Source organism: Mizuhopecten yessoensis, unplaced genomic scaffold (genome assembly GCF_002113885.1).
Source record: "Mizuhopecten yessoensis strain PY_sf001 unplaced genomic scaffold, ASM211388v2 scaffold716165, whole genome shotgun sequence".
In the NCBI taxonomy this organism is placed as follows: Eukaryota; Metazoa; Mollusca; class Bivalvia; order Pectinida; family Pectinidae; genus Mizuhopecten; species Mizuhopecten yessoensis.
The window spans coordinates 10,006-31,921 of NW_018479980.1; the positions used below are offsets into that span (position 1 = coordinate 10,006).

General features: G+C 37.9%; 1 protein-coding gene across 2 annotated transcripts in view; it reads right to left on the minus strand.

Annotated features, from left to right (window-relative positions):
* LOC110441915 (calmodulin-A-like) overlaps positions 1-21,328 on the minus strand; it is a 30,241-nt gene extending 8,913 nt beyond the window's left edge. Inside the window, exons 1-5 of one of the 2 annotated variants that reach the window (XM_021485222.1) lie at positions 20,729-21,328; positions 16,309-16,347; positions 4,668-4,698; positions 1,627-1,770; positions 336-590 (exon numbers count right to left, since the gene is read on the minus strand). In XM_021485222.1, coding sequence (XP_021340897.1) covers positions 336-590; positions 1,627-1,770; positions 4,668-4,698; positions 16,309-16,347; positions 20,729-20,743 — 484 coding nt within the window. In that variant the 5' untranslated portion in view covers positions 20,744-21,328. Of the gene's footprint in view, positions 1-335; positions 591-1,626; positions 1,771-4,667; positions 4,699-16,308; positions 16,351-20,728 lie in introns of both variants that reach the window. The other variant, XM_021485221.1, reaches the window with a different exon arrangement.
* Between the last annotated feature and the right edge of the window lie 588 nt (positions 21,329-21,916).

Genomic DNA, 21,916 nt, shown 5'->3' on the forward strand with positions numbered 1-21,916 from the left:
TAATACAATGACACAGCGGCCTACTAATACAATGACACAGCGGCCTACTCATACAATGACACAGCGGCCTACTCATACAATGACACAGCGGCCTACTCATACAATGACATAGCGGCCTATAATACAATGACATAGCGGCCTACTAATACAATGACACAGCGGCCTACTAATACAATTACACAGCGGCCTACTAATACAATGACATAGCGGCCTACTCATACAATGACATAGCGGCCTACTCATATAATGACATAGCGGCCTACTCATACAATGACACAGCTGCCTACTGATACAATGACACAGCGGCCTACTAATACAATGACACAGCGGCCTACCTTCATAGTTTATCCTGCCATCCCCGTCAACATCGGCTTCGTGTAACATTTCCGCTATTTCGGCATCATTCATACTTTCACCCAGTCGTTTCATAGCGTACTTGAGTTCCTTCCCGTCGATATAGCCGTTCCCATCTCTGTCAAAGACCTTAAAGGCAGAGCGTATAGAAGCCTCTGTATCCATAGAGCCGGGGTTCTTCTCCATTTCAACTTTGATAAATTTTTTGAACTCTTTCAGTTCAATTTTACCATTACCTGAAAGTATGCATATATACTTGTTATTTCCCTAAACCCCATACTTAAACCATTTTATTATACCGATACACACTTTAGTTTTAACTAGAAAATATTTGTAAACCATAAGCTGTATAGCTTCACGTCCCAACTACCCTTTTGATGGCAATGGAGCCAAATGCAAAGTTTAACTATAGTGAATTGAAATATATAAGTGTCGTCTGCACAGTAGGAGGCGCGTTAGGTAGCAAGCTCCGCCCACCTCGCGCGTTGCTTCCGAGTTCGGAAGCAAGCTTCGCCCACCTCTCGCCTGATTGACTCGGCGGGAACACCCGAGTGTAGGTGTGTTCAGAAGGTGTGTTTTAGTTCCCAGACTAACACACAGGACTAAAACACAGTCAGGCAAAAGTGGGGATATATTCGATTTAACCAATTACTTTTATAAAAGAGTAAATAAAGTAGAGGTATACTAAATACATATATGCTTCTAGTGTTACACAATTGGAAAGACAGTTATTATCGTGAAACAATATTTACTTATTTGCCCTTTACCTGGGATAACCCGTACAAAGCCAAAGAAGGCTTATTTACAATAGGGTTGAAACGTGAAACGTGAAGAAGCATTTTCCGATATTTCCTGTATTGAAGAGTTTGTATAGAAATATGAGTAATACGTGTATTTTATCTGCGAATGATAGTTATGAATGCCAAACATAAATTGTTTTAAACCTAAAAATTGTTTCTTAATTAATGACTAATTCAAATTGTCTTTGATAATATATATAGTGTAACGAAATTGTCAACAGTCATTCAGTAAAGGTTATTTAGATAATGAATTTATCTTTGATGTTTAAATGTATAAAATCCTTAAATATTATATATCTTTACTTTTGAAAATGTCAAATCAACACCCTCATCGTATTATAAGTATTAGCCCACTGTTACTCTGCCATATCACTAATGCGCAAACTGCTTGCTGTTTTACATGTAGCTCAAACATAATACAGCCCATCACCCAATCACCCTGCTACACGGTATCACGTGGTCTGTTACTTACCGTTCTTGTCAAGGTTATCCATGGCCGCCTTGACTTCTTTCCGTGTTGGAGACAAACCCATGAAGTTCATAGCTTTCCTCAGTTCACCGAGAGATATTGAGTTACTATTGTCCTCGTCAAACGCATTGAATAGTTCTTTGATCTCTGTGGAAGAAAGAGACAACAAATATGATTAGTTTAACAAATCAAATTTAATTCAAGTTAATAATGTTTATACATGGTATCGATCCGTTTATTTATTATCTGATTAACGATGTACTTTGTCATTTGATTTAGCATTTTCAATCCAGAAGATTTAATATTAATCTAATACGCTAAAATGAATGTTTAACTTGTCTTTAAAGATTTCACGAATACAAATTAACACGCTCGAGGACGACTCCGTACATTTTGTATCTGTATTTTGAGCTATGTTTGCCTCCCTTAACCATCAGTGGCACAAAATAACTAACACTTTTGATTTGACTTAAAGTCGCATTTCTAAACCTTACCATGTTTTTAATTAAACACAGACTGTCTTTTCCAATGCAGCCATTCAAATAATAATATACAGCATTTGATACAGCTTCCTATCTAGCTAACATAAGCCACTCTAAATCGCTTTACAGTACATTGATACACAATTAGTATACACATTTATCAATACTATTTTGAGGAATTCGCAGGAGCTGCCCAATCAGGCGCTAGCTACTAGTCCTATGCCACCTGGCTAATATATCCCTATGTGTGTATCCCTGGAGATGTAATGTAATTCTTACTAATAACGTTTGTACATGTGAACTACATTTCAGCTATATAAAAGCACGTGTTTTGTACAGTAATGTTAGCAGACCCATTGTGTACAGTAATATATTTCCGTATCTCTTCATACCTCAAAGTTAATACATGTGTTACTTTAGTATATGCGCGTGTGTGTAGTTTCGTACCCATAGAGTATTTTCAAAAACACTGCTTCCTGTTGAAGCTCAAGTTGTTTGTTTAAGCTGTGTATACCTTTGCTTATCTATATTGTAAAGCGTTCATCCTTATCTGTCCGTAAGGTTTTATATATGGACGAGGTGTAATCTGCATGTAGTTTACGTACAGGTCGGCGCAGGTATGTAACTTATACTTGTAAGTACAGCTGTAGTAGTAAGCACAGACGCACTCGTAATTTGTTGCAGAATTTGCACTCAGTGTTAATCATTCAGCATCATCAATAACAATACCGTGACAGTGTGCGTTTTCATTATTATTTGTTTATGATTGCTATTGCCAAGTAAATAATAATAATATAAATACCATTATGAATATATATTTTCCATAAAAATTAAAAATTAAAATCTTTCTTAATATTTTGTTTTTGTTTTTTATTTAAATTTTTATTTTTTGTAGCGTTATTCTATATATAATATTTATCATATAATGCATTACGAGAACATGATATATTTGACAGTTAATATCGTCAAAAGCACAACAGTCAAGGTAAATAGATAACGTCTAGAGGCATGGTATTGAAAAAAGAAACTGGTTTGTTAAGACTTTATAATTATAAAAGCAGAATTTCTGAAAGTAACATTTAATTTGGTAAAAAATGATATTGATTTGTCTAGTTACATATTATTAGCAATAAAGTCAATTCCATTATCTTACAACGAGCTTTCTCTATGTCTCATCCTGTGTTATACAAACGTAGTGACTTCCGAAAACTGTTGAAACATACATGCGCCAAACTGTTAAGTAAGTGTTCGACACACGTCGCCAAAGGATATGACACGCTTGGAAATAACATTGGTAAAAAATATTTCGTTTAAAACGAATCAAATTAGCAACATAAGCTTAATTATATTTTTCTGACAATTAACACAGTTATTTTGAGAAAGATTGTAAAAAACACTTAAAGTAAGTATGACTGATGATAGTATCAATATGCAATACATGTCTAGTATGTAACGGAGAGAATACAATCGGTACCATTCAGGTGCCTTTCAGGGGTGTTGAATAATAAAAAAAAAAAAAATCTAATTTAAAATTTAGGTAAAAATAACCCAACAAAAATGAAGATACGACATTTTTTATAACAATTTTATTCTTGAGAAAATAGTCTCCGTCTACAAATATACACATGTGCTTTATATTATACCTCACCATCAGTATATTAAAGTCCGTGATTTGAATTATGATAAAATATGTAAATATCGGACTGTACAGGAGAGAGTTCGGAATGGATTCTGTTGGAAATGTACGACGGTTGGCACAAACATATCTTTGCTTAGATTATTAAACACGGTCAACATGTCAACTTATATCATTTGAGAAAGGTATAAAGTATCTCCAAAATTCTTCCAAATCACTGCCATCAAGTGACGTTTTTTAAAACTATTATTCGAACAAGCCATTTGGCTTGAGCACAGGTTTTTTTAAGCATAAGAAAAATAGTTTCATGAATACAAACTCAGATCTCGGAGAGCCAGAAACTTGCTATATCCTTCACATCCATACTTTAGCTATATATCAATAAACAGACGACTTCACAATTTCAGCAACAATCCCATGATGTATGAAGATAAATTAAAAGTACGTTAATAAAAACGATAAAGGGAGAGAAAGGGGAAAATGACGAAAGTAAATGGGAAGTTTCCCATATTCAACATCTGTATCATTGACGGTGGAGTTATTTGAGTTTCACAATTAATGGATAGGAATTGTAAATCGATCTCAAAATTTTTAATCACTGTTTACTCTGTACAACAATGTCAAGAGGAAAAACCGGATAAATATTTATTTTTTGGATCATTGTACTAGAGTAGCTCTATTCGAATGATTTATTTGTTTTTTCACGGTGAATATATCCATACCAATGCTGTAAAGCTGCATACGAAAAGTGGTGTTTCGCGTTTTTCAGTTGGCGATATAAAAAAAATCCTATGATGAATATCAGAAATGACAAATACTTTCGCCGAATTTACTCTTTTTTGGGAAATAGTTGTCGTACGTTTTTGGCATCAACCTTATTATTTGTGATGATATATAGAAACATAATTAACAGTTCAGGATCTTACCTGCGTCGAGGTTTCTTTCTTTTTTCTTTCCCTAGAAATACAAAAAGTTTAAAATACAAACAGGTAAACAACATCAACATGAAAATAAAATTATTCAGTTTCGCTTTAAAAAATACACATAAATAAACCGAAGTAACATAATCAAAGTTTCAAAAACAAAAACGCAATGAATCCCGGTGATATACACAAAGTAGTACACAGACTTAATACACCATGGAAATAAATGCACAACCTATAGGTGATGCCATCCTCGATGTCCAGGGGTTACCCTCACTTACGCTCTCTGCACCCCATGGAACAATTGTCATAGCAAAAGTAAAGGCTCAGTGATCACCACCTTGTTGATGAGACAAGAAGATATGTACATCAAAAGAATCTCGCGGTCGCGTAAACAGGTAAACATTGACTGATTTTGAAGTCGGGTGTCGTCCCTTTATACTCTTAAAGGGACAAGTATCAGCCTGGCTCTAGGTCAGGTGTTTTCACCTGAGATCAACCAAAACAGCTGTCTTTGCGCCTTCAAATTTGCTATGACATATTCAAGGGGTGTAGAGAGCGAAAGTGAGCGTAACTCCTGGATATCGAGGATGTGGTGATGCTATTTGAGAAAATCACGGAGATCACTTAAGTTGTACATTGAATAAATAAATAGATATAGATAATCGCGAGAAACATTATAAGATGAGAACTGCAGAGACCCTATATAAACCTGGCACAATGAAGTGACTTATACATGAACGGAATAAATCACGGAAAAATATACACAAATTGAGTAACTATATAGACGTCAACAGAAATACACAGTCTGTCTTATTCACCCATGATAAAAAAAACCTCCAAATCAATGTAAACAACACATACATGCCGGTAGAGCAGCCGTTTATTCAATATGCATGATATTTCACTTGTGACAATTGTGTACAAATCATTTCAAATTCTTACTCATTCATGTTAACTGGACAATGATACATGCATTACATGACAGGGAACTACCTCCCCCGACATCCAGGGTTAAAAACCAGAGATAAAACTTAATAAGTCACAAAAGCTCTGGAAATCCTTGTGATGTCCTAGATCATCTATGGAAACAACTTCAATACTGATATTAGCATATGTTTCACTAAACGAAAGTTGTAGAAATTTTTAAAAAATACTTTTTTTTTTTTTAAATCGACTGTTTTCTTTGGCGTCTCAGGCTAGAATGTCTCGCCGCCCTATTCGAACCAACCACGTATACATCCGCCCTGCCACACGTAAATCTCGTGCACCTTACTTTTCACCGACCAGTTCAATCACTATGCATTCCCACTTTCACCTGTATAATTCGCTATGAATATTCATTACTCTATATACTACGTAACGCAGTAAACTTTCAGTCTAGATAAGACCCGGAAATAAATAAACAAAGTTAGTAATATATTTAAATATCACTGAGATTTGTAAAAGAAAGCGGACTAAATCTACCGCTGAACGTTGCACAAGATAAGTAAAACAAACACGAAATAAATGCCGGGAATATATACACTAGGGTATATACGCGTTGTTCAACATGGACAAAGATACCATGTGAGCCTGATTTTAGTAAACCGTGACCTTAATAAGATACAAACGCCTCCATAATGAACAAATGTACATCAATTTTGACTTAATTATAAACATTGTTATTGAGTTTCAAAAATATGAAAACATCAGCGTTCGTTAGGCGGTTTGTCATTGGTCAATGACTCCACATTGTGATGTCTCTCAAATTTGAACCCCAGGACGTACAACCAGCCACATATGCATTTTACCCTCACACGTTTCCATATTTTCTGTAAAATTGATTGAATTGTGTTGACAAAGCAACAGCAATTACACAAGGAAGCAAAAAAATCATTTCCAAATTCTGTACTACAATGCCCTGTTAGATTACAGAGGCACACTTCCTTTGAACTCATACTTTCAGATAGGTCAATGGTGTTGTTGTTGTTGTTAATGTGCAGACTGAAATCAATGCATGTTTGGAGTATTCAAACATGGGCAATTTTACAAAAAAAAAGACTATAAATCAATTTTCTGGTAACCTGCTATATTATGACATGTTGCCAGGCAATTAAACCTGGTTACAAAAGACGTTATATGGACATAACGGGTAACGTGTTGGCCCCGCTACAACGTCACAGGCAAATCAATAATACGGCTCTGTGGTTGTATAACATTTACTTAATTGGTTCAGTCTATTGTAGCCGGGACAATTTAAATACTGAAGTTCTATCAAATATCGAACTTTAACGAGAGTATATTGGTTTAAAAGTGTTGAGGACGGTCGTGGATTAGTGAACAGGTGAATTAAACAGTATTGATCTTGATGATTTCCTCAAGTTAACGTTGACGAAAATTATATTGAAAAAATAGCCCAATGCGTTGACCTTCCTTGATTTGTCCCCTCACATTGATGAATATGCAATGAATGACTTGGTATGTTCAATGACAATGACCAACCTGACAGGAATGAAAACAACATCAATAAGACTTAAGTCATATTTTATGTACAACAAGCAGTGTTCTCCCATCTACCTTACGTCTCCCATATATACTGAACACAACTCGGATTGCAGGGTTAATTATTTAACAGAAAATACTCGTAGAACACGAATTGAAATGTAGAACCGGTATCTAAAGAAAGAAGAGCCCTCTAACACCAGTATTTACTCCGACCCTCCTCTCCCACTACACCAGTATTGTATAACACACCAATAGTATTGATTCACACCCCCTAACAATAACAGTTATTCAAACAGTAGTAACAGCACTATTCATTCAGATCCCCCTAACACCTGTTTGAACTAAGACACAAGGGTGCAAGACAACTTAAAATCTTAAGTGACTATTACGAGAACACACTAATCGAGACTTTAAAACACATAAAGTTCACATGTAAATGCACTGTTCATATTTATTTCAATTGATACAGTAAGAAAGGCTCAAACCGCCTAAAGAGACCAAACACGTGTCACAGATGTGTCCTTCTTAATCATACCAATTATTATACATAGCTATACAATTTACGGTAATGTGCAAATATTTCTGCGTATAATAATTAGCAGTTAGATCATGTATGGTATATGATGAGACGGAGGCGGTCGCTTTTAAATGTGTAAATATACAATTGTAAATTATAATGTATCGAAATATTGATTTAAATGTAATGTGAAGAAGAATGTGATTCTACTAATCTGTCAGTTTGTAAATACAGTACTCTATGATGATATTGTATATGCATATATTCTAGGTCTTCACTTTCATTTTACACATGATGTACAAGCCGATATCGTCTGGGCATCTTTTATAAACTCGCTGTATATGATATTTTATGAATGATTGTTTGTGAATTTAATGATACGTGACACTATAATAAAATATTGATTGATTTGATTGATAGGTATAAAAACATTCGTTTTGGTATTCACCATTTCTTAACCAATTATTCCCGTGTGAAAAGATATACACCTATCGCCGAAAGATGTTTTTCTTCAGTAGTTCTAGGCTAGATACTTTAATATTGATAAATTACTTCAGTTGGCATAGAAACTAATTAGCTGTTGTTTTACGTGTATACAAACTTGACCTTGATCTTTAGATATTGACCGACAGACACGTGCTGGTGTCATAAACTACACGATCTCCTCGTCTTATCAACAAATATTGACCTGTGTGTCATTTTAGGTCGCGTTAAGTGAAAATGTCCAATGTCTAAACCTTCAAGTATTAAATCCACTTGACACATATGGAAATGTAGAATCAGTTTATGGTATGGAAAATAAGTCGTTACAAATGAATTCAACTGCCATATAGTTGCGATAAAAATTAAATGGTTTTTAAGTGTCTGTTGTTGGATCAATATCGCGTGTCATTATTTATAACCCAGGTCAAATCCGGTCACGTGCTGCAGTTCACGAAGGAATGCTATTAGACAGTATCTTTCTATCCCCGGTCTGTATTTACCTATATGTATATTGTTAATATCGTCAATATTCCCCTCGTAAGAACCCGCCACCACCTTACCCACCTTCTCCACCTACACACACCTACACACATAAAGCTTGCTATTATATGACGTCTAAATTTATACACCAATCCGCATGTTACAATGTTAGGTTCATGTAGAATGCACATACTGATAAATACATCAATAATGTTTGAGTGTAACTTTAGGTTAATAAGATATATTAAAACAGAAACAGGGACACAATCTGAACTCAGTATTCACATTTTGACGTCATTTCAATTGTAACGTCACAATGTTTTCTGCCGCCTGCAGTATTGAATACGTTCCACCTTGTGTCATGGTTAAATTATTATTTACCATCTAACATAACAGTTATGGACATCTATTTGCGTGAATATGTGGTTATATAGACATAAGAATATGATTTTAACCGTTGTGAAAAAAAACTAGGACCACCTCGTTAAAGGTTAACATTTGTTTGTTTGTTTGTTTGTTTGATTTTGTTTAACGTCCTATTAACAGCTGAGGTCATTTAAGGACGGCCTCCCCTGTGTGCAAGATGCATGCGTGTAGTGTATGTGTGTGTATTTTGGGAGGCTGCGATATGTTCGTGTTTGTCTCCTTGTGATAGCGCGGAACTGATGCCGACTTTAAAGTGCTACCTCACTGAAACATACTGCCGAAGACACCCAGCAGGACGCCCCACCCGGTCACATTATACTGACAACGGGCGAACCAGTCGTCCCACTCCTAATTTGCTGAGCGTTAAGCAGGAGTAGAAACTACCATTTTTAAAGACTTTGGTATGTCTCGGCCAGGGGACAGAACCCAAAGCCTTCCTCACAGGGGCGAACGCTCAACAAATGGCCAAAAGTGAGGCATTGTCAAGGGAGACATTAGGAAGAAGAAAGTTATTTAGAAAGGAGAGAAGAGATAAGGTCCCAAATTTAGTCGCCTCTTACGATCATGCAATTGGGGGCAGCAGATACAATTCTACGCCCTACCTGCAGGGCCATTAAAGGTTAACAGGAAAAAAGCCCTGGAACACCTCGTTAAAGGTTAACAGGAAAAAAGCCATGGAACACCTCGTTAAAGGTTAACAGGGAAAAAGCCATGGAACAACTAGTTAAAGGTAAACAGGAAAAAAGCCATGGAACAACTAGTTAAATGTAAACATGAAAAAGCCATGGAACAACTAGTTAAAGGTAAACAGGAAAAAAGGCATGGAGCACCTCGTTAAAGGTTAACAGGGAAAACGCCCTGGGACACCTCGTTAAAGGTTAACAGGGAAAAGGCCATGGAACAACTAGTTAAAGGTAAACAGAATTAAATCTATGGAACACCTCGTTAAAGGTAAACAGGAAAAAAGGCATGGAACATCTCGTTAAAGGTTAACAGGGAAAACGCCCTGGAAGACCTCGTTAAAGGTTAACAGGGAAAAAGCCATGGAACAACTAGTTAAAGGTAAACAGAAAAAAATCTATGGAACACCTCGTTAAAGGTTAGGGGGACCACAGCATTAACTATAATGGTGGGGACGACTGTATTGTTTACTTCGGGTATTCTCCCGTCTTTATAGAAGATACCAAGCAACACAAAAGAGTGAAAAGAGGAAAGGCATGCTACGTACCTGATTTCATGTACAATGGACTAGCATGCGGGTTTCTGGTTGCCTACAGTTATTGATTGTTTTCTCTAACGCTAATTTAGTCTTACTTCAAAAAATCTTGAAGCCTTAAGATGGCTTTAGGCCCTGATCTTATAACCTCGAACCGAGAACATTCACTCATAACAACAGCGTGGTGATGTTTGTGTTCGGTGTTAAATCCATACTGTAATTGTGATACCGTAGATCCTATGTAAATACTGGGCCTCATGAGGAGTCAATATTTATTTAAAATCAAGCAGTATTTCAGGTGTTATGGACACGTCCATTATCAATAAAATAAATGGAAAGTAGTATTGCTGTAAATTGTGTTCTTTGGGAGGTAACGACATAACACAATTTGACTTTGCTAACAACGTACAGATAATATAATAGTATATCGGAATGCTTCGTTAACGTAACTAAACTATTCCACAGTAATCAGCTGTCATTTGAGCTGACTGTACCATCATGGAGACATCATAGTAGATGTCACATGCGGTGCCGGAACCACACGTCCGTAACACGTGACTTCCGGAACACGTGGATTGTTTGTTAAGGTATAAACTATTATTGTTTTGGTGTCTCACGTGTACACGTCGTACCCGTATTGTCACGTTTACACGTCGTACCAGTATTGTCACGTTTACACGTCGTATCCGTATTGTCACGTTTACACTTCGTATCCGTATTGTCACGTTTACACGTCGTATCCGTATTGTCACGTCTACACGTTGTACCCGTATTGTAACGTTTACACGTCGAACCCGTATTGTCACGTTTACACGTCGTATCCGTTTTGTCACGTTTACACGTCCCACCCGGATTGTCACGTTTACATGTCGTACCCGTAATGTCACGTTTACACGTCGAACCCGTATTGTCACGTTTTCACGTCGTATCCGTATTGTCCCGTTTCCACGTCGTATCCTTATTGTCACGTTTACACCTCGTACCCGTATTGTCACGCTTACACGTCGTATCCCTATTGTCACGTTTGCATGTCGTCTCCGTATTGTCACGTTTACTCGTCTTATCCGTATTGTCACGTTTCCACGTCGTATACGTATTGTCACGTTTACACTTCGTATCCGTATTTTCACGTTTACAAGTCGTACCCGTATTGTCACGTGTACACGTCGTACCCGTATTTTCACTTTTACATGTCGTATCCGTATTTTCACTTTTCCACGTCGTATCCGTATTGTCGCGTTTACACGCCGTACCCGTATTTTCACGTTTCCATGGCGTATCCGTATTGTCACGTGTACACGTCCCACCCGCATTGCCACGTTTACACGTCGTGCCCGTATTGTAACGTTTACACGACGAACCCGTATTGTCACGTTTCCACGTCATCTCCGTATTGACACGTTTACACGTCGTACCAGTATTGTCCCGTTTACAAGTCTTATCTGTATTTTCATGTTTGCACGTCGTATCCGTATTGTCGCGTTTGCATGTCGTATCCGTCTTGTCACGTTTACACGTCGGATCCGTATTGTCACGTTTACAAGTCTTATCTGTATTTTCATGTTTGCACGTCGTATCCGTATTGTAACGTTTACACGTCTTATCCGTATTGTCACGTTTAGACGTCCCACCCGTATTGTCACGTTAACACGTCGTGTCCGTATTGTCCCGTTTACATGTCGTATCCGTATTGTCACGTATACACGTCGTACCCGTATTGTCCCGTTTACACGTCGTATCCGTATGGTCACGTTTACACGTCTTATCCGTATTTTCACGTTTACACGTCCTACCCGTATTGTCACGTTTTCACGTCTTATCCGTATTGTCCCGTTTCCACGTCGTATCCTTATTGTCACGTTTACACCTCGTACCCGTATTGTCAAGTTTACATGTCGTACCCGTATTGTCACGCTTACACGTCGTATCCCTATTGTCACGTTTGCATGTCGTACCCGTAATGTCACGTTTACCCGTCGTACCAGTATTGTCACGTTTACACGTCGTACCCGTATTGTCAAGTTTACATGTCGTCCCCGTAATGTCACGTTTACACGTCGTACCCGTATTGTCAAGTTTACATGTCGTACCCGTACTGTCACGTTTACACGGCGTATCCGTATTGTCACGTTTACACGTCGTACCCGTATTGTCACGTTAACATGTCGTCCCCGTATTGTCACGTTTACACGTCGTACCCGTATCGTTTTCAGTCGTTGACAATAGAGCATGTCTTTTCAATGCAGTTTTTAATAGATTTGCTCTGGTTTTCTTTGGACCACTCGACAAAGCGATGCTGAGTCATTATTTGCGACAATCTTTTAAATATTCCTAAAGTAATCATCAAAAAGGGGTCTACCAGACAAGTGAAGTAGACAGTAGTAAGCAAACGTGTCCATCATTACATCTAACCAACCCAAAGCACTATTTGTACGTATACAAATGTACGAGAAATCTATTAAGCATTTCCTCATTTCATAATCTAGAAATAACAAAGGCGCCAACACAAATATTTTAGAATCAACATATAAATGGTTGTATAAATGGCGTATATAAGACCCTGCCTCTTTAACCGTTTAATTAAAAGTTACTCCTATTGTATGTTCCTGTTTATTGTATAGATACAAAAGACAAGCGTTTCGCTCGACCTCACACAAATCCTTATCAACAATAAATCTTAACTGTCATTGGAATTAAAGTGGTCTGTTCAGGATGTTGAAATGGTGTTGTTAATTGACGGCGTACTTTGGTACCGTGATCAAAACAGTTAACGGTGCTATCTCCCTGATAACAACAGCTTACGGTGATATCTCCCTGATTACAACAGTTAACGGTGATATGTCCCTAATAACAACAGTTAACAGTGCTATGTCCCTGATTACAACAGCTAACTGTGCTATGTCCCTGATAACAACATCTAACGGTGCTATGTCCATAATTAAAATACCTAACGGGGCTATATGTCCCTGATAACAACAGTTAACGGTGCTCTGTCCCTGATAACAACAGCTTATGGTGATATCTCCCTGATAACAACAGCTTACGGTGATATGTCCCTGATAACAACAGCTTACGGTGCTATGTCGCTGATAACAACAGTAAACAGTGCTATGCCCCTTATAACAACAGCTTACGGTGATATGTCCCTGATAACAACAGCTTACGGTGATATGTCCCTGATAACAACAGCTTACGGTGATATGTCCCTGGTAACAACAGCTTACGGTGCAATGTCCCTAAACACAAGAGTTCACGGTGCTATGTCCCTGATCACAACAGTAAACAGCGCTATGTCCCTTATAACAACAGTTAAGTTAACGGTGCTTTATCCCTAATAACAATAGTTAGCGGTTGTATGTCCCTAAACACAAGAGTTAATGAAGCTATGTCCATGATAACAGCAGTTAACGGTGCTATGTCCAAAACAACAGTTAAGTTAACGGTGCTATGTCCCTAATACCATCAATAAAAGGTGCTCTGTCCCTGAATACAACAGCTTACGGTGCTATGTCAATCGTTACAACAGTTAACGGTGCTATGTCCCTGATTACAACAGCTTACGGTGCTATGTCCCTGATTACAACAGCTTACGGTGCTATGTCGCTGATTACAACAGCTTACGGTGCTTTGTCCCTGATTACAACAGTTAACGGTACTGTGTCACTGATTACAACAGTTAACGGTGCTATGTCCCTGATCACAGCAGTTAGTGGTGTTTTGTCCCTGATAACATCAGTTAAAGGTGCTATGCCCCTTATAGCAACAGCTTACGGTGCTTTGTCCCTGATGACATCAGTTAAAGGTGATCTGTCCCTGATTACAACAGCTTACGGTGGTATGTCAATCGTTACAACAGTTAACGGTGCTTTGTCCTTGCTTACACCAGTTAAAGGTGATATGTCCCTGATTACAACAGTTAATGGTGCTATATCCCTGATTACAACAGTTAACGGTGCTATGCCCCTGGTTACAACAACTTACGGTACTATGTCGCTGATTTCAACAGTTAACGGTGCTATGTCCCTGATTACAACAGTTAATGGTGCTATGTCCCTGATTACAACAGTTAACGGTGCTATGCCCCTGGTTACAACAGCTTGCAGTGCTATGTCCCTGGTTATAACAGCTTACTGTGCTATGTCCCTGATTACAACAGTAAACAGTGCTTTATCCATGATCACAACAGTTTATGGTGCGATGTCCCTGATTACAACAGCTTATGGTGCTATGTCCCTGATTACAACAGCTTACGGTGCTATGTCCCTGATTTAAACAGCTTTTATTGCTATATCCCTGATTACAACAGTTAACGGTGCTATGTCCCTGATTACAACAGTTAACGGTGCTTTGTCCCTGATTACAACAGCTTACGGTGGTATGTCCCTGATTACAACAGTTAACGGTGCTATGTCGCTGATTACAACAGCTTACGGTGATATGTCCCTGATTACAACAGCTTACGGTGCTATGTCCCTGATTACAACAGTTTACGGTGCTATGCCCCTGGTTAGAGCAGCTTGCAGTGCTATGTCTCTTATTACAACAGCTTACGGTGCTATGTCCCTGCTTACAACAGTTAACTGTGCTATGTCCATGATCACAACAGTTAACAGTGCTATACCCATGATCACAACAGCTTACGGTGCTATGTCCCTGATTACAACAGCTTACGGTGCTATGTCCCTGATTACAACAGTTAACTGTGCTATGTCCCTGATTACAACAGCTTACGGTGCTATGTCCCTTATTACAACAGTTAACGGTGCTATGCCCCTGGTTACAACAGTTTGCAGTGCTATGTCCCTGATTACAACAGTTTGCAGTGCTATGTCCCTGATCACAACAGCTTACGGTGCTATGTCCCTGGTTACAACAGTTGACGGTGCACTGCCCCTGGTTACAACAATTGACGGTGCTATATCCATGATCACAACAGCTTACGGTGCTATGTCCCTAATTACAACAGCTAATGGTGCCATGTCCCTGGTAACAACAGCTTACGGTGCTATGTCCCTGATTACAACAGTTAACGGTGATATGTCCCTGATTACAACAGTTAATGGTGCTATGCCCCTGGTTACAACAGTTGACGGTGCTATATCCATGCTCACAACAGCTTACGGTGCTATGTCCCTGATTACAACAACTAATGGTGCTATGTCCCTGATTACAACAGTTAACGGTGCTATGGCCCTGCTTACAGCAGCTTGCAGTGCTATGTCCCTTATTACAACAACTTACGGTGCTATGTCCATGATCACAACAGCTTACGGTGCTATGTCCCCGATTACAACAGCTTACGGTGCTATGTCGCTGATTACAACATTTAACGGTGCTATGTCCGTGATTACAACAGTAAATGGTGCTATGTCCCTGATTACAACAGTTAACAGTGCTATATCCATGATTACAACAGCTTATGGTGCTATGCCCCCGATTACAACAGTTAACGGTACTATGTCGCTGACTTCAACAGCTTTTGGTGCTATGTCCCTGATTACAACAGTTAACGGTGCTATGCCCCTGGTTACAACAGTTGACGGTGTTATGCCCCTGGTTACAACAGCTTACGGTGCTATGTCCCGGATTACAACAGCTAATGGTGCTATGTCCCTGATTAAAACAGTTAACGGTGCTATGTCCCTGATTAAAACAGCTAATGGTGCTATGTCCATGATCACAACAGTAAACGGTGCTATGTCCCTGATTACAACAGTTAACGGTGCTATGTCCCTGATTACAACAGCTAACGATGCTATGTCCCTGATTACAACAGCTAATGGTGCTATGTCCCTGATTACAACAGCTCATGGTGCTATGTCCCTGATTTTCCGGGTTGTTTCGATCTTCTTCTTTTTTTTTTTAATAAGTGACTTTTTATATTTGAAATCTTTTGAAACATTCAAACTGGGAACTGAACATGAAGTTTGACACATTAAGAAATATATAGATCATTTGATTATTTGAAAAAAATAGAAGCGAGTAAGCCAAAGACACAAGAAACAATGTAAATGCCATTGTGTTAATATGGTTACCTTAGGCTTGGCTGGAGTGGCCGCCGTTTTGACTTGTTCCTGCTGAAAAAAAGGCAATAAAAAGTCAGTTTATTAAGGGAGACAATTAATTCGATGAAGGGGGTATATCTAACGAAGACTGTCGGCTTATTAAGGGAGACAATTATATTCGTTCAATAAGGGGGGTATATCTAACGAAGAATATCCGCTTATAAAGGGAGACCATTAAATTCGTTCAATAGAGGGGGTATATCTAACGAAGACTGTCGGCTTATAAAGAGAGACCATTAAATTCGTTCAGTAGAGGGGGTATATCTTAAGACTATCGGCTTATAAAGGGAGACCATTAAATTCGTTCAATAGAGGGGGTATATCTAACAAAGACTATCGGCTTATAAAGGGAGACCATTAAATTCGTTCAAGAAAGGGGGTATATCTAACGAAGAATATCGGCTTATAAAGGGAGACCATTAAATTCGTTTAATAAATAGTTTTATTTGATAAATGATATCGGCTTATAAATGGAAACATTCGAATAAATGATATATCGTCTGTTACAAAGAACCTGTCATCGTTTCGATGCAGTGCTGTGTTGGAGGGTTACTCTTAAATGTCTGGGATAAGATGTTTAAATACATGTGTAAGTCAAATATAGGGCATCTGTCATTTAGACGGCTCTTAGGTATCATATCCATATAAACACTGCATTATGCAGGTATCATAAAACTTACTATTTTTACTTATATTAAAAATAGATGGAGACATTTCCGTTTATTGTTAAGGATCCATAAAAAATGAGACCTACACTTGGGGCTTAACATTTATCCATGTGCTATTGCCAAATAATTTTATCAAAACTAAGAACTATAAAGGATTTTTGTCATGATTTTTATACATCGTACACATATTATCATATGTATTAGGGACTTTAAACGTCTTCGGGCGCTTAAGTATTTGTTAAAGTTCAAAATAAATAGTTGTAGGTACAACAATCGTCACACCTACTGCGTGTCGCTACGTTACGCCTGGGTATCAGATGGTTGTTTGTTTAAATACTTTTACTACTGGCTTTCGTTCAAAAGGTCCAGTGTATACAGGCCTTTATCAAATACTTTATATTGTATGTATGATCCCAACCGCAGAACAACAAATGTTGCATTCTGCTTCGAGTAATATGAATGTTGATTAAATTTGTTTCATATAATTATTTCTTTTAAATAACTCATTTGTGACAATTAAGTAGTTTCCTATTTAATATAGTTTATGCTAAATGAATGTTTGTAGACGTGTTAGTGAAAGCAAAACCATGCGACACTTACACCTAGTTGATCTTGATTTACAATACCCATGTTAAGCTGACAAGGCTTTACTTGATTTGTTGTATACTATAAACACACATTTAAGGATCCTCATACCATTGTAAACAAAGTTATGCACAATAAACCAAAACACTACTATTGGCGATGTGACTAGAGCTTTGATAAATCATTTCTAAAAAGCAAACCATACCGTGTGGGACTTTTATGAAAAATATTAGTTATAAGATAAACATAGTCATCCACAGGGTTCTGGTTGTAAAAGTCCAGCAGGATAAGACCGTGATTCAGACCCTGTTATATTATCGCTCTAACCGACTGAACTGCCTGGTCAACAGAAGTGTGCTGGCCCTACTGTGCTACAGTTATACAGGCCTCAGACCACAATTAATTCTACTCTATGTAACTACCAACGTAAAAATGAAATTAAAATGTTTTAAAACTTTGCGCAGGGTCTGGTTTCAATTTCAAATTGTAGATTTATTCAAACTAAACCTACAGTGAGCTGGAAAGTACCTCATGTCCGGCATTTAGGAAAGATAATTTCATTTGAATGTTACTACTTATATGTACCCTGCATGTATAGGGGAAAATACCGAAAAACACAAAATATCAATGCGCAAGCCTCAACACTCATTGTGCTGCGAATACAGACATGAAAAGCGTGTCACAAAATGTAATTACTAGAATAGATATTGTTAAATAATTCTATGTAAAACAACTGTAAATATGGGTCATAGATCAGACCGGAAAAAATATTTAGTAACTGACCTAAAATGCACTGCTTTCGTGTAAAACGACCCGGAAGTGCATCTGTGATCTGAGGCAATATCCAAAATGAAATTAAGGGGAGGTTATTATTCTATGCGGATTTCACTTATTGAAACTTATTATGAGTATTGATGGATATTTTTTGCAACTGCGCAACCAATATGGCCACCGTAGCCTTTGATTGGTCTAAATTGAGATAACGACCGATTTCTATCCAGTTTACGAACGATACAGTGACTTCCGTTAGCATCATTTATGACTGCGGTGTCGTTTTGGGACTCTTTGTAGCGACCGCCGTGATAATCAGCAATTGTTATAATAATTATTTTTTCTTTTGTCAGTCGGTTTCAGAAGTTTCCAAGAGAGTGCTTTCCAGACACTAGTGTAGACGTACAGGCGCGGCCTCTGTACAGCCGAGTTGAGCAAGAGTTGAATACGTGATACTGTCGAAATGTGAAATTTAAAAAGATTTGTTTCTGCTTCTGGTCTGTTAAGAGTACCTAGATATAAGAAACGCTACTCCGGCTATTATCAAGGATTACATTGTTGGAAATCACGCACGTGCATAAACCGCAATCATAGCACATGGTCAATGTGTCGTGCTTAGGAACCGTAAACCACGCTACATTACAGCCTAATGTCGAACATATCTGGTTTGTATGTTTATTTTGGCACGACGAAATTTTCTGCATCCTTTATTTACCTGCCAAACAAAATCGCCGCATAAACTGGCATCTGATTGCAAATGGTTGAAATAGAGATATTGTTTTATTTTAATCAAATTCAATATGTAAGTAAGCTATTGCAGAATGAATTTATTATTTGTTTTCGATCCTGCTCAAATTTGGTGCGTATGTGTATAATGGCATCGCTAGCTCCTTGTGGTGCATCATTACAACTAAGCGACAGTTTGAGGGACTTGTAATGCACGCGACGTTACCTTCTCAATTAGAAACACAAACTCAACATTTACATGACGTCACCAGTAGTAACGTACAATTAAGATGACGTTTACAACGGTTAATAGTGTTCAGATAATAGCACATGTAGTAAATGGAAAACGTTTTCAGAGTTAATTTAGGTACTGGTGTCTGGATCTCTGTCCGGTGACAGCTCCGTGTAGGAATCTAAATGATGTAAGAATTGTAAAAATCTGGTTGACTATTATTTCGTTAGCAATCTCAAAAATTGAGAGATAAAATTAACCGAAAATAATATACCAAGGTGAGTTTTTTTTTTTTCGTTTCGTTTCGTTTTCCCAAAAAGTTGACTGTCCTTAGATTTATTATGATTGACACGGGAAAATATTTCGAACAACTTCTTTTTAAGAAACTGACTGATAAGGAAACTTTAAAATAGAACTCCGTGTACAGTATATAGGAAATGAAATTGGATGCGCCAATGATTTCACTAATGTATTTAAGTACTGTTTACATACAGAAGCCGAGTACACACAGAACACACATATATATATTATATAGTTATCTGAATATGGGAGTTCATACCGGGATGACATGCAATTGTTAATTGTGTTATTTTTGGATGAGTTAGCTTACACGCACGCCTGGATGGTAATCACATGTCACGCGCAGGGTTAAGTGATCGCCAGTCAAAGTGCGTTCTAATAGGAAAGAAATTTAACATCTGATCGACAGACGGAACAATAAATAAATCTTCGGATTACGGTCGCAATCAATTCACCGGAAGGCAACCGAGTTTGACAGTTTGCCTCGTTGTTTGTTTGTTTGGGGTTTAACCTGCTCACAACAACTTACTGTGCGTCAAATGAAGACGGACATGTATGTTGCCCGGTGACTCTGCGCTGTCGTACGTTTTGAATACCCCAGCCTTAACAAACAGAATCGTGAAAACGATAGTGGGCCTCCTTTGATATCGAATTCATATTACAGTGTTCATGAACTGATATAATTATAACGGAACACTAGATAGTGAAGGCAGAAAGTTTCGAGTACTAAAACCATATCGCTGATTTTGTTCCCTTCCTCTTTCTTTCCTTTTTGTTTATCTCATAGGTATCTCATAGGTACAAGACATCCACGGAAAGCCTGCTGCATTTCGTTAATTGATTGGTTGATGATGGAGTGCGCGAAGAATGGCATACATATTGTATGATACATATATATAGACGTCTAGTGAAGTCTAATTGTCGCAATAGTATTAATTAATATTTACACGTCGTTTAGGTTGTGGCCGAAGGATAATTGTCCTAAATATACCCGTACATGTACTTAAGCCAGACTGTTAAATGTACATCTATCCTTCGATAATATTAGGGGATGTCAGGTTTTGGGGTTTCATTCTAATCAATATGATAGTTTCTTTACGATACTCACCTTTTGTTCGCTCATGTTAACCCGACGTACAGATCCAGACCCAGGTGATAGCCGTTTGTTTGGACAGTTAACCGATATATACAGAGAAAACCAAGAAATATCCCAAAGTGTATCTGTCTACAGTCCTTGAAAATTCGGAACACAAATGGGATTGAGTAGCTATCAACGCCAACTACGAACGAATGTTTCTGGGCTCAGTGTCCGGGTATCCGGTACGTTACAGAAACTGTCCTTCCCTTTCTCCCGGTAATTAATTACACCATCCAGGTAAAGCACCTTTGTTATAATCCACGCACGATAAATCACACTACTGTTATATTATTTAGCATGACCCGTTAAAGCTACTCATGTAACACTGTTAGAGAAATGACACCTGGCCTCAAAACGATTAAAATGCTACCAGTCGGACTCACTGTCTCCAAACACTGGTCAAGACAACACACTATTCTTAGCTGGAAATACCACTGGTCCGTGTAATTGTCCGTAGAGATTTCATATTAACCAGCTGAGGTTGAATGTAGAATGGCTATCGGACTACAATAGATGTGTGTCCACAGTCGTCTGTGGATTTTAAAAGCTCGCCCCTTATAACACCAGGACTCGTCGATCAATGGTTAAACAGTGTTTATACTGGGATCTGTGACGCGACAGTGTTTGTATAAATACATGTAAACTCGGGCTGTGCCATTAAAACTACCTTCGCAATCACTCTTCTGTTAGCGGTTATCGTTTGTTTATGAGTGTTATAGCAATAGTTATAATTATGATGTCATATTTCTGCCAACTTCGATTTATTTGAGGTAGTTGACATATTTTGATACACCATGTGGGAAACGTTTCTTAAATAGCTAGCCACAGCATTTCTCATGATAGAAAACCATGTAAGATTTATAGATCACACTGTATTTTCAGGGTTTGTAGCGGTAACCTCTCGATCCACGTGTTCGAACGACAAAGACTGAAAATCTGTGTGATAAAACGTGAATCACCTATGTACCTTAGATATTTCTCCATTTAAAAAAAAGTCAACTAAACACAATGTTTTCCAAATGACGTCTAAGCTCAATGATCAGCGATCGCAAATCCTCGTTCTGTGACAAACTTTAACAAATAGAAGATAAACCTATGTAGACAAAAGTATTTTCAAATCAATCCTCTCGTCATTGGCTTGTCTATATGCACATTTAC